Raw genomic sequence first — 14,418 nt, 5'->3', positions numbered from 1 at the left:
CCAACTCTGACTGGTGTTTCAACTGAGCTGAAATAATTCCCAGTAGGCACCATATAGTCCAGCATCATGAGCACTTGATCATCTATTTTTTATGCAGTCACTGTCTTTGCCACCTTTTGACTCAAAGACCCTGCAAGGTTTCCAGCTTTGTTCATGCCAAGTTTAGTTTCTGCCTTTAGTCTGCCGAGGTCTGTGTCAATCCAATTACTAGTTCTGTCCCCCCACTTCTGCTTAGAGCTCTGGTATTAGATGATCATCTGTTTAGTAATTAAAAAAACATGTCTTTTGGTCTCATATCTAAACATGCTGGGCCTGATTCACGAGGGTAAACTTACATCTTCGTGTAAGTTTACGATTGTTTGCTATTCACAAAGGGATTTACGTGTACTATCTTTACAAGTGCGGAGTCACCGCTTATGAAAAGACCTATGTTTTTATGTGGCCACACTCGTAAAGATACTACTCAAGTCAAGTCAAGAAATACTTTATTCGGTTCATTTTACAAAAACCATAAAAGTACACAGACGTTTAAAAAAAGGTCCACAAGTCACCGAGCAGCATAACAATGATGAAATACAGCATAAAAAAGGAAGGGAGTACCCATTAAGATATGCAGCACATGGTGGCAAAAATTTAAAAACAACAGCATAAACAACAATCAATAGTTAAAAATCATTATGAAAGATTATGAATTTATAAAACTTGATTCAAGTTACAATGGTCAACATTTGTGAAGAGTCGTCTAGGACCAAGTGATCTTTTTGCTGAGTCTCACCGCTATGGTTAAAAAGTTAGCCACATTATAGATTTCCCAAGTTTCCGCTAAAGATACTACTCATCAATCCCTTTTTGAAAACTTGCAAAAAGTGTAGGTTTACCTTTGTGTATCAGGCTCTCAGTTTCAGAGGAAAGTAGATGTGCTATGTTCATATAGTGTATACTTGTTTGTGTATTTATATGTATTTTTGTTACAGTACAAATTGTAGAAATGGCATAGTGGCCCATTGCTTCCAGTTGCGATTCGTGGGGTCGCATAAGTCAGAAGGTTAAGAATCACTGAGATACCGCACTCTGGTGCTTTTGGGCTAGGTTCGTCCTACAGAAATACACAGGTCCTGAATGTGATGTTATTAGTTCAAAGAAAGGCAAAATTAGAACAACTCCAAATAATATTATTATACAAAAGGCAACAATTTTCAGTACTTGTATTTGTTGAATTGTGTAACACAGACTAATAAGTCGACAGCTTCGTTTCCTTCTTCCTATTTCCAACACTTTGTTAAATTCAGACACGCAGCGACACTCACCCGTGCAGCAGGTCTGGTCCGAGTGCCAGAAGAGTCCCACGGGGCAGCACAGGGTAGTGTTTGGATTACACACAGATGAAACGCAGGTGGAAGAAGCACCTGCACAGTAACACCCGACTCCATCAGTACATCCCCCATTACAACCGGCGGCTGTGCACGAGGGCACTGAGCTGTTTCCGGCTGCAAGAGGATAGAAGAAGGAAAATAGTTGTTAACAAGTCAGAAGGAAAGTGTATTCCAAAGAGAGTTACATTGCACGAAATAGGACAAATATAGCCTTTTAAGACATCTACTTAAATACAGAATAGCTTTTATAAATGTAAAGATTTTAATTATAAGCACACTGCACTCGCTTTAAGGGGCAACCATGAGCTGTACAGATGCGACAGTTGACAACACACACACAGGCACGCACACACACACACACACACTAGTTGCGGGCCTCGTCTGGTTTTCAAAATATTGTCCACAGCTGCTGGGGACTTGGTCAGCCAGAAGAACCTCGCCAATAATTCTACTGAAGGACCATGAAGAAGACATAAAGATTTTAAAATGATCTACAGTAGACCAGATGCCTTTTCTCAAGAACGGGAATTTCTATGCAGGCTAAGGCCCATCGCTCCAACCAGATACACCCATGACGCTTATCATCTCCACTCTCCCTGGCTCTCTTTAAAACGTTCACCTCCAACAGAGACTGAAAGTACAGCTTAGTGGGGACGCCACTGCTGCTGTTACTGCATGATAGGTTATAAAAATAAAATATCACTATTAGTGCTGTTATTATTATGACTATTAAAGATGTTATCAATAAAAGCATTTAAAATACCGCTACACAGTAGTTACCGGCCCCATCGGAATTATGAGATCAGCAGAATCTCTGCAGATCTCTCAACTTTCACCCAGGAGTTTTCGGCAGCTGAAAGAGCCAAAGTCTCCGTGTGAAATTCTAGCCTAAAATCAGGAATTACCAGAGACACAAGACCATAACTCCCGTCTTAATCCCCCCTTTCATATTGTACCCTCTGGGTTCACCCCACCCCTGGAGTTACCAGTATCCCTGTAACCCGGTATCGGTAACTCCGTGGTGTGAGCAGTCTGGCCAATTTTCCAGGCCACCAATAATGAATAGGCCTGGGTATGAAATTCCAATTCGCTCGCAGAGTTTGCAGAGTTTTTCCGGCTCTATGAAGAGCGCGGAATTTCATAAACTTAGCAGAGCATAGTTTTCCCTCGCTGGCCAGCGTTAAGTTGGCGAGTGTGAGCAAGGGAAATCTTACTCTAGACCACCTCCCGGTGAGATTTCTCAACACGGGCGCCCCGGATGGTCGCTAGTGCTTGCGTTGAGAAATCTTCAGTTAGCGTTGAGCTGCTGTTCGAGTAGAACATCTACTCGGGCGGCAGAAAGAAGCAGTGCCCTCTTGCACTGCATGTGGTGCCGTTTGTGCTGATTTCACAGCGTGGGACACACCTGGTGCTAAGAATCAGAACAAACAGTGTGACGTAATTCACTCTGCTGCTTGCAGAATTCCGCGAAGCGAGGCGGAGTGTGCAGAACTCTGCGAACTCCACACAGGCCCTAATAATGAGGCCCATCATGGTGACAGAAGCTCACATTATCAGCCCCTTTATGAATGATGCAGTCTTTGCAGCTGGTTCAATTGCCTTGGGTGTAAACTGTTTCTGCACATAGTGGTTTTTAAGTCAGCGTCCTTTTAACTCCTTATTCGCAGTTATGCATGCCCAAATGGTTCAAATGGGGGTGGGGTCGCACACCACTCACTCACCAGCGGGATCGCCCCTAAGGACTATGGTCAGTGTAGTTTAGTATTCCGCGATGTATCCTTCTTCGCCATCCCTGGACATGTGTTTCGGGGTATTTACCCCTCATCAGCAGGGAATAGGCCATCTTCTTATCTTCTGGGGTTGCCGGTGGCTGCCGAATATTGCCAGGTCTAGTACCACACAGGCGCGCAGGTGCAGGGTCCCAGGCTCGTCAGCCCGACAGCTCGAGGGAGCTTTAAACATTTCAAAAGGGGGTGGGGTCGCACACCACTCACTCACCAGCGGGATCGCCCCTAAGGACTATGGTCAGTGTAGTTTAGTATTCCGCGATGTATCCTTCTTCGCCATCCCTGGACACGTGTTTCGGGGTATTTACCCCTCATCAGCAGGGAATAGGCCATCTTCTTATCTTCTGGGGTTGCCGGTGGCTGCCGAATATTGCCAGGTCTAGTACCACACAGGCGCGCAGGTGCGGGGTCCCAGGCTCGTCAGCCCGACAGCTCGAGGGAGCTTTAAACATTTCAAAAGGGGGTGGGGTCGCACACCACTCACTCACCAGCGGGATCGCCCCTAAGGACTATGGTCAGTGTAGTTTAGTATTCCGCGATGTATCCTTGTTTGCCATCCCTGGACACGTGTTTCGGGGTATTTACCCCTCATCAGCAGGGAATAGGCCATCTTCTTATCTTCTGGGGTTGCCGGTGGCTGCCGAATATTGCCAGGTCTAGTACCACACAGGCGCGCAGGTGCGGGGTCCCAGGCTCGTCAGCCCGACAGCTCGAGGGAGCTTTAAACATTTCAAAAGGGGGTGGGGTCGCACACCACTCACTCACCAGCGGGATCGCCCCTAAGGACTATGGTCAGTGTAGTTTAGTATTCCGCGATGTATCCTTCTTCGCCATCCCTGGACACGTGTTTCGGGGTATTTACCCCTCATCAGCAGGGAATAGGCCATCTTCTTATCTTCTGGGGTTGCCGGTGGCTGCCGAATATTGCCAGGTCTAGTACCACACAGGCGCGCAGGTGCGGGGTCCCAGGCTCGTCAGCCCGACAGCTCGAGGGAGCTTTAAACATTTCAAAAGGGGGTGGGGTCGCACACCACTCACTCACCAGCGGGATCGCCCCTAAGGACTATGGTCAGTGTAGTTTAGTATTCCGCGATGTATCCTTCTTCGCCATCCCTGGACACGTGTTTCGGGGTATTTACCCCTCATCAGCAGGGAATAGGCCATCTTCTTATCTTCTGGGGTTGCCGGTGGCTGCCGAATATTGCCAGGTCTAGTACCACACAGGCGCGCAGGTGCGGGGTCCCAGGCTCGTCAGCCCGACAGCTCGAGGGAGCTTTAAACATTTCAAAAGGGGGTGGGGTCGCACACCACTCACTCACCAGCGGGATCGCCCCTAAGGACTATGGTCAGTGTAGTTTAGTATTCCGCGATGTATCCTTCTTCGCCATCCCTGGACACGTGTTTCGGGGTATTTACCCCTCATCAGCAGGGAATAGGCCATCTTCTTATCTTCTGGGGTTGCCGGTGGCTGCCGAATAGTGCCTGGTATAGTACCACACAGGCACGCAGGTGCGGGGTCCCAGGCTCGTCAGCCCGACAGCTCGAGGGAGCTTTAAACATTTCAAAAGGGGGTGGGGTCGCACACCACTCACTCACCAGCGGGATCGCCCCTAAGGACTATGGTCAGTGTAGTTTAGTATTCCGCGATGTATCCTTCTTCGCCATCCCTGGACACGTGTTTCGGGGTATTTACCCCTCATCAGCAGGGAATAGGCCATCTTCTTATCTTCTGGGGTTGCCGGTGGCTGCCGAATATTGCCAGGTCTAGTACCACACTGGCGCGCAGGTGCGGGGTCCCAGGCTCGTCAGCCCGACAGCTCGAGGGAGCTTTAAACATTTCAAAAGGGGGTGGGGTCGCACACCACTCACTCACCAGCGGGATCGCCCCTAAGGACTATGGTCAGTGTAGTTTAGTATTCCGCGATGTATCCTTCTTCGCCATCCCTGGACACGTGTTTCGGGGTATTTACCCCTCATCAGCAGGGAATAGGCCATCTTCTTATCTTCTGGGGTTGCCGGTGGCTGCCGAATATTGCCAGGTCTAGTACCACACAGGCGCGCAGGTGCGGGGTCCCAGGCTCGTCAGTCCGACAGCTCGAGGGAGCTTTAAACATTTCAAAAGGGGGTGGGGTCGCACACCACTCACTCACCAGCGGGATCGCCCCTAAGGACTATGGTCAGTGTAGTTTAGTATTCCGCGATGTATCCTTCTTCGCCATCCCTGGACACGTGTTTCGGGGTATTTACCCCTCATCAGCAGGGAATAGGCCATCTTCTTATCTTCTGGGGTTGCCGGTGGCTGCCGAATATTGCCAGGTCTAGTACCACACAGGCGCGCAGGTGCAGGGTCCCAGGCTCGTCAGCCCGACAGCTCGAGGGAGCTTTAAACATTTCAAAAGGGGGTGGGGTCGCACACCACTCACTCACCAGCGGGATCGCCCCTAAGGACTATGGTCAGTGTAGTTTAGTATTCCGCGATGTATCCTTCTTCGCCATCCCTGGACACGTGTTTCGGGGTATTTACTCCTCATCAGCAGGGAATAGGCCATCTTCTTATCTTCTGGGGTTGCCGGTGGCTGCCGAATATTGCCAGGTCTAGTACCGCACAGGCGCGCAGGTGCGGGGTCCCAGGCTCGTCAGCCCGACAGCTCGAGGGAGCTTTAAACATTTCAAAAGGGGGTGGGGTCGCACACCACTCACTCACCAGCGGGATCGCCCCTAAGGACTATGGTCAGTGTAGTTTAGTATTCCGCGATGTATCCTTCTTCGCCATCCCTGGACACGTGTTTCGGGGTATTTACCCCTCATCAGTAGGGAATAGGCCATCTTCTTATCTTCTGGGGTTGCCGGTGGCTGCCGAATATTGCCAGGTCTAGTACCACACAGCCGCGCAGGTGCGGGGTCCCAGGATCGTCAGCCCGACAGCTCGAGGGAGCTTTAAACATTTCAAAAGGGGGTGGGGTCGCACACCACTCACTCACCAGCGGGATCGCCCCTAAGGACTATGGTCAGTGTAGTTTAGTATTCCGCGATGTATCCTTCTTCGCCATCCCTGGACACGTGTTTCGGGGTATTTACCCCTCATCAGCAGGGAATAGGCCATCTTCTTATCTTCTGGGGTTGCCGGTGGCTGCCGAATATTGCCAGGTCTAGTACCACACAGGCGCGCAGGTGCGGGGTCCCAGGCTCGTCATCCCGACAGCTCGAGGGAGCTTTAAACATTTCAAAAGGGGGTGGGGTCGCACACCACTCACTCACCAGCGGGATCGCCCCTAAGGACTATGGTCAGTGTAGTTTAGTATTCCGCGATGTATCCTTCTTCGCCATCCCTGGACACGTGTTTCGGGGTATTTACCCCTCATCAGCAGGGAATAGGCCATCTTCTTATCTTCTGGGGTTGCCGGTGGCTGCCGAATATTGCCAGGTCTAGTACCACACAGGCGCGCAGGTGCGGGGTCCCAGGCTCCTCAGCCCGACAGTTCGAGGGAGCTTTAAACATTTCAAAAGGGGGTGGGGTCGCACACCACTCACTCACCAGCGGGATCGCCCCTAAGGACTATGGTCAGTGTAGTTTAGTATTCCGCGATGTATCCTTCTTTGCCATCCCTGGACACGTGTTTCGGGGTATTTACCCCTCATCAGCAGGGAATAGGCCATCTTCTTATCTTCTGGGGTTGCCGGTGGCTGCCGAATATTGCCAGGTCTAGTACCACACAGGCGCGCAGGTGCGGGGTCCCAGGCTCGTCAGCCCGACAGCTCGAGGGAGCTTTAAACATTTCAAAAGGGGGTGGGGTCGCACACCACTCACTCACCAGCGGGATCGCCCCTAAGGACTATGGTCAGTGTAGTTTAGTATTCCGCGATGTATACACTGACCATAGTCCTTAGGGGCGATCCCGCTGGTGAGTGAGTGGTGTGCGACCCCACCCCCTTTTTGAAATATTTAAGCGGGCTGACGAGCCTGGGACCCCGCACCCGCGCGCCTGTGTGGTACTAGACCTGGCAATATTTGGCAGCCACCGGCAACCCCAGAAGATAAGAAGATGGCCTATTCCCTGCTGATGAGGGGTAAATACCCCGAAACACGTGTCCAGGGATGGCGAAGAAAGATACATCGCGGAATACAAAACTACACTGACCATAGTCCTTAGGGGCGATCCCGCTGGTGAGTGAGTGGTGTGCGACCCCACCCCCTTTTTGAAATATTTAAGCGGGCTGACGAGCCTGGGACCCCGCACCTGCGCGCCTGTGTGGTACTAGACCTGGCAATATTTGGCAGCCACCGGCAACCCCAGAAGATAAGAAGATGGCCTATTCCCTGCTGATGAGGGATAAATACCCCGAAACACGTGTCCAGGGATGGCGAAGAAAGATACATCGCGGAATACAAAACTACACTGACCATAGTCCTTAGGGGCGATCCCGCTGGTGAGTGAGTGGTGTGCGACCCCACCCCCTTTTTGAAATATTTAAGTGGGCTGACAAGCCTGGGACCCCGCACCCGCGCGCCTGTGTGGTAGTAGACCTGGCAATATTTGGCAGCCACCGGCAACCCCAGAAGATAAGAAGATGGCCTATTCCCTGCTGATGAGGGGTAAATACCCCGAAACACGTGTCCAGGGATGGCGAAGAAAGATACATCGCGGAATACAAAACTACACTGACCATAGTCCTTAGGGGCGATCCCGCTGGTGAGTGAGTGGTGTGCGACCCCACCCCCTTTTTGAAATATTTAAGCGGGCTGACGAGCCTGGGACCCCGCACCCGCGCGCCTGTGTGGTACTAGACCTGGCAATATTTGGCAGCCACCAGCAACCCCAGAAGATAAGAAGATGGCCTATTCCCTGCTGATGAGGGGTAAATACCCCGAAACACGTGTCCAGGGATGGCGAAGAAAGATACATCGCGGAATACAAAACTACACTGACCATAGTCCTTAGGGGCGATCCCGCTGGTGAGTGAGTGGTGTGCGACCCCACCCCCTTTTTGAAATATTTAAGCGGGCTGACGAGCCTGGGACCCCGCACCCGCGCGCCTGTGTGGTACTAGACCTGGCAATATTTGGCAGCCACCGGCAACCCCAGAAGATAAGAAGATGGCCTATTCCCTGCTGATGAGGGGTAAATACCCCGAAACACGTGTCCAGGGATGGCGAAGAAAGATACATCGCGGATTACAAAACTACACTGACCATAGTCCTTAGGGGCGATCCCGCTGGTAAGTGAGTGGTGTGCGACCCCACCCCCTTTTTGAAATATTTAAGCGGGCTGACGAGCCTGGGACCCCGCACCCGCGCGCCTGTGTGGTACTAGACCTGGCAATATTTGGCAGCCACCGGCAACCCCAGAAGATAAGAAGATGGCCTATTCCCTGCTGATGAGGGATAAATACCCCGAAACACGTGTCCAGGGATGGCGAAGAAAGATACATCGCGGAATACAAAACTACACTGACCATAGTCCTTAGGGGCGATCCCGCTGGTGAGTTAGTGGTGTGCGACCCCACCCCCTTTTTGAAATATTTAAGCGGGCTGACGAGCCTGGGACCCCGCACCCGCGCGCCTGTGTGGTACTAGACCTGGCAATATTTGGCAGCCACCGGCAACCCCAGAAGATAAGAAGATGGCCTATTCCCTGCTGATGAGGGGTAAATACCCCGAAACACGTGTCCAGGGATGGCGAAGAAAGATACATCGCGGAATACAAAACTACACTGACCATAGTCCTTAGGGGCGATCCCGCTGGTGAGTGAGTGGTGTGCGACCCCACCCCCTTTTTGAAATATTTAAGCGGGCTGACGAGCCTGGGACCCCGCACCCGCGCGCCTGTGTGGTACTAGACCTGGCAATATTTGGCAGCCACCGGCAACCCCAGAAGATAAGAAGATGGCCTATTCCCTGCTGATGAGGGGTAAATACCCCGAAACACGTGTCCAGGGATGGCGAAGAAAGATACATCGCGGATTACAAAACTACACTGACCATAGTCCTTAGGGGCGATCCCGCTGGTAAGTGAGTGGTGTGCGACCCCACCCCCTTTTTGAAATATTTAAGCGGGCTGACGAGCCTGGGACCCCGCACCCGCGCGCCTGTGTGGTACTAGACCTGGCAATATTTGGCAGCCACCGGCAACCCCAGAAGATAAGAAGATGGCCTATTCCCTGCTGATGAGGGATAAATACCCCGAAACACGTGTCCAGGGATGGCGAAGAAAGATACATCGCGGAATACAAAACTACACTGACCATAGTCCTTAGGGGCGATCCCGCTGGTGAGTGAGTGGTGTGCGACCCCACCCCCTTTTTGAAATATTTAAGCGGGCTGACGAGCCTGGGACCCCGCACCCGCGCGCCTGTGTGGTACTAGACCTGGCAATATTTGGCAGCCACCGGCAACCCCAGAAGATAAGAAGATGGCCTATTCCCTGCTGATGAGGGGTAAATACCCCGAAACACGTGTCCAGGGATGGCGAAGAAAGATACATCGCGGAATACAAAACTACACTGACCATAGTCCTTAGGGGCGATCCCGCTGGTGAGTGAGTGGTGTGCGACCCCACCCCCTTTTTGAAATGCCCAAATGGTTATTAGCATGCGGTCTTTACAGTACCTATTAACTGCCTGTTTTCCCATTATTGGCACATACATTTGGAATGAGGAGGAAATTTACACTTGGGGAATTTCACAGATAAATATCATTGGAGCAGGTACAATTTGAGCTCACCTAGGAATCAGAAATCGGGTTGAAGGCCCACCCGCAGCTGCTTTTTGAATCTCAGAATAAGGGTCTCCAAATAATAATGATAGTTCATATTGAGGGCACTGTTGGTGTAAGCTTGCACTTAGATCAATGCCTTAAGAAGTTGAAACTCAGGGCACTGCTGAAGAAAGCCTGTAGAGGGTGAACTGCCCCAATATTCTCACCTTAAGCCTTAAGGACAAGGCCTAAGAAAAGTGGCTGCAGGCACCACTGCTGGAAGAAGTACACAGAGAGGCCTCTCTTGACTCCTGGAGAAAGGGAGCTCACAAGGACAGTATACATGGAGGAAGCTCACACTATGAGCACTACTGGAGGAAACCTACTTAAAGGCAACCCTGGAGGAAATGTTGCACTGAGGGGCTAAAGTTAGATACTCATACTTAGATCGCAGCTGAATGAAGCTCTCTACAGCACTGCGGGAAGAAGATCTCACTCTATACATGGAGGAACTTCAAACTATGACGGCTACTCATAGGGCAATCCTGGATTACTCACAGATTGAGGGCCCTGCTGGAGAATATTTACACTTATGAGCTAAAATAGGAAGCTCATAACTGAGAGCATCGCTGGATACAGTTCACTACAGCACTTCTTGTAGAAGAGCACAACAAAGAGATTGGTGGTAAAAGCATAAACCAAAATCATAACGTTGACACTCAGACTGGGAACACTGCTGGAGAAATGTCATCCTAAAGGCACTGCTAGAGGAAGCTCACATTGAGGATACTCATGAAGAAAGCTAGAACCTAGAGCACTGCTTGAGAAAGCTCACGTGGAGGACACTGGTTGAGTAAACTAATTCCAAGGGCGCAAGAAGCAGCTCAGAAAAGAGACTGGTTTTGTCCACAAGGATTTGAAAGAAAAAACTGCCCACCGGAGTTATAGAAATGGTAACTGTGCCAGCAACGCTTTACTTAAAATAATAGACACAAGAAAGTCTTTAGTTTTCTCAAACTACAAAACACGAGGAGCGTCTCTTGCATGAGGTTTGGTTATCTCTCCAACATATGTTATGTTTGAGATTCGATTATAAGTTGCCATGTGTCATTACTCCCAAAGCTGCACTCTTGTTTATTTTCTGTGGTGGTTTGGACTTATGGTGACTTCCTGGGTTATCTTTTTATGCTCAAGGCATCAGTTATATAAACATATTCTCTGGCTCACTATGGCGGTTGTGCTAACCCCAAATTACTTTGTCGAGCTGGTGCAGCTGTTCTTGTTGCGAGGGAAGTACGAATACGTTTCTAGTCGAATTGGGCAGTCCATCATTGAACTGTGAATCATAGATCAGCCATCTGAGTACTGCGTGTGTTCCTGCTGAGAGGGGACCTGGCCTAGCAGTTCAGGCCGATCGTTCCTATTGGAGCAGGATCAAGACTGCTTTGCATATGGCTGGCTTCTGTCTGAGGTGGCCTGAGGCTGGAAGAACGATGGACTGGAATGTTGCCCAGTGTAATCCCCGTGGATGATATTAACTGAAGCATTCCACCCACCACTTTTTTGTGTATTTAAGTGGGATGCCCTAAGTGCAACGAGCATGCCCTGACGTGGGTCCCATGCTCACTGTGCCTTAGGTCTCAAGCTGCACTCTACTGAAGAGACAGAAAGCAAGTAGAGAGGCAACATGTAGAGCGATTGAACAGTGCTGCAATACACCAAGACGAAACAAATGTCCTTCAAAGATACGAAAATCCTTTTAATGTATCCTTTTGAATGTTCCTGGTACAAGATGATAAAACAGACATCCAGTATTCTTAGTACAAGTTGATCGAACAGACAGCCACGCGTTTCCTAATTCAAATCGAAATTCGACTTGAATTGCGGGTGAGTCGAGAAACTCTGCACATTATGGGGGCCTTCTGAGAATCACTTGCCCATATTGGAGTGGTGCATATCACAGCATACACTCACATTTCTCAGCGGAACGTTGACATTGGAATAATAAAGAATTCATTTAGGAAACGCGGTGCCGTGGTTGTTTGTGGCTTACGTTTCGTCCACCTCACGCCCCCTTCTCCCCTTTTTTTTGAAGAACTGGATATTTCTACCAATAAGCCCATACCTTTGCCTATCTACTCCAGGAAATCACTGCTATTTCTGTAAACCCGTGTATTTTCCCTGAGGAAGCCAATAACGGGCGAAACGTGTTGGTTGACTGTTTGATCATCTTGTACTGAGAATTCTGGATGTCTGAAGAACATTTGTTTCGTCTTGGTGTATTGCAGCACTGTACAATTGCTCTCATTGTTGCCTCTCTATTTGCTTGCTGTGTATTTATATGTGAATGGTCCCGTGGCAGTGGACTAGAGAGGTGGGCAGCATGTGTAGAGCAACCTATTGTGATTCCTGTGTATTGTGAGGTGGTGCAACTAGCAATTCCCTACTGCCATTTTTTTTTACTCTACTGAAGAGGTCATAAGTGGCCAAACTGGTCCAGTTGCTTGTGTTTCTGTTCAGAGGGGAACACACCTGGCAGTTTGGACTGGACAGTTCCTATTTGTGGCCATTTGGCAAGTCTGGGAGTTCAAGCTGACACAGCGGAGTTGTAAAAAATATATATATAATCTCTGCCATCGAGGAAGTGTGGTTGAGTTAAAGCTTGTCCTCCCGGGCCTAAGGTGCTATCAGGAAGAGAAAATGAAAGAACATTCTTTGAACTTCGTTGAGCAAAGGTGGGCACTAAATATCCCACTCCCTTAGGCCAGGCAGAATAGGTATCAAATACCTCTTCCCATAATTTTGGGCAAAGGTTAGAGGTGAGTCATAAATCCCTCCCTCCATTGCTCCCACTCAGGCCTCAGGGCTTTGTTGAGCTTCAAAAAATAACTTGAACACCTTTAATGAAGATGAGAGGAATAACAACCTTCCTTGGCCTTTCAAGGTTGGTAGGATGAACCAACACTAAGGAAGCAGTGCTGCTGTGAGGTAAAACCCAGCTGTTGAGCAATGGAGGGATCGAGGCAAACCCTCCTTAACTTATACCTACGGTAAGGCCAGGGTGGGTAAAGGAAATAACCTCTTGGCGTTGCCTAAAGAGCAGGGAGTGGTTAGAAATACAACCAACTTACCAACATAACTTGTCTGGCGGTCTCAGTGTGACAACTACTTTTACCCCGGGACAGCTGTAAGCTGCCACAGTGGCTTGAGACCATCCAGCCTTGCCGAAGAGTTAAAAGAGATTGATATTATACCCTGTTCCCTCACGTTTCCCAGTGGCTGAAAAGTATTAACTCCCAGCATCCACCTTTGGCTAAGAGTAGTGGGTTTATTATTTTGAAGATCCAAGTTGTAGCTACTGCTACCACTCTTCCTGAGAATCCCAAAACAGTTGGGGGTTTTAACTTCTGTTTAAAAAAATATAGATAAAACCTAGGCACCCTGGTAGCTGATAGCTACTCTGGTGTTCTATTAGCATTTTTGCTGACACTGCAGAGGAACATTTGTCTGCAGTCTTCAACCACATATGAAAAACCATAAGGGTGAAAGACAGTCAATCCGGGAACTACGGGAAAAGATAAAGCCCCTCATCCTTGAGCATGGTGGGGGGTGGCACTAAATTACTGCAACCGATATTTGGGCAGTACCCTGTTGGTTGGGGACTGCAAAACACCTGACACCCTTGGTCAGGGGAGCTCTGCATACCGACAGCAGAAGGCTTAATAGTCATTGCAAAGTATACATTATCAGCACAAACCTACTCTCATTACCCAGTCCCAGCACATCATGCATATGATTAAAAAAGAGGCACTTACCGAAGCATGTCACCGCTCCTGTAGATAAGAGAGAGAGAGAGAGAGAGAGAGAAAATAAATATTCTTTACATCTGAAGAAAGTTAAAAAGCACAGTTCAAATACTGGAAAACTTGCAATAGTGGTACAACTCAACGATATCTAGCAATGAATTCTACACATCTTGGGCCGGATATCAGTGATTGAATTAAGGGTTGTGTAGGGCCCTCCTGGCAGATATTGGAAAGCAAATCATAGTAGTACATGCACTCAAGACCCGCCCGTTTCTGCTATGATGCTGCAGTATGCAAAGTTATAGCTTTTTTGTAACAGTAGCTTGCAAAGCACAACCCTTGCTACCCCTCAACCCGCAGGGTGGATTTTCTTCACTACTGCAGCGTCACAATTTACACAGCACGAAAAGGACTCATATTGAGTTTCTATGTGGTGCGCGTGGCTAGCGAGTGCCCTCCCGCTGATTGAGTGGCTGTGGGTAGAGGTTTCAACTTTTGAAAGGTTCCTGAAATGAGCCCCCCTAAAACATCTGGAGCAGACAGGCCAAAAACTAAAACGGCTCTTCTCTTCTGGGAACAAGTTGAATACAACCACACACTGAGGCTGAAACCCAAGCCCATCAAACCGGATGTACTACAAATAACAAAGAATCAGAAGCCTTCATAAGGGCCTCTCCATATGTCCCAGTACATGGAAGAGCAGATGCCTCTGAATCCATTTTTTGGGGGGGAGAATACACACACTGCAGGTTTAACAA

At 49.2% G+C, this 14,418-nt stretch overlaps 1 protein-coding gene across 1 annotated transcript in view; it reads right to left on the bottom strand.

Annotated features, from left to right (window-relative positions):
• Positions 1-14,418, bottom strand: part of LOC147733116 (uromodulin-like) — a 195,009-nt gene that overhangs the window by 153,217 nt on the left and 27,374 nt on the right. The window contains exons 2-3 of the mRNA XM_086955814.1: positions 13,670-13,687; positions 1,308-1,487 (exon numbers count right to left, since the gene is read on the bottom strand). Of these exons, the coding sequence (XP_086811940.1) occupies positions 1,308-1,487; positions 13,670-13,687 (198 nt within the window). The remainder of the gene's footprint in view (positions 1-1,307; positions 1,488-13,669; positions 13,688-14,418) is intronic.

This window comes from Lissotriton vulgaris, chromosome 2_1 (genome assembly GCF_964263255.1).
Source record: "Lissotriton vulgaris chromosome 2_1, aLisVul1.2, whole genome shotgun sequence".
NCBI lineage: Eukaryota > Metazoa > Chordata > Amphibia > Caudata > Salamandridae > Lissotriton > Lissotriton vulgaris.
The sequence above is the reverse complement of the archived record's forward strand: the minus strand, read 5'-3'. Positions and strand labels throughout refer to the sequence as shown.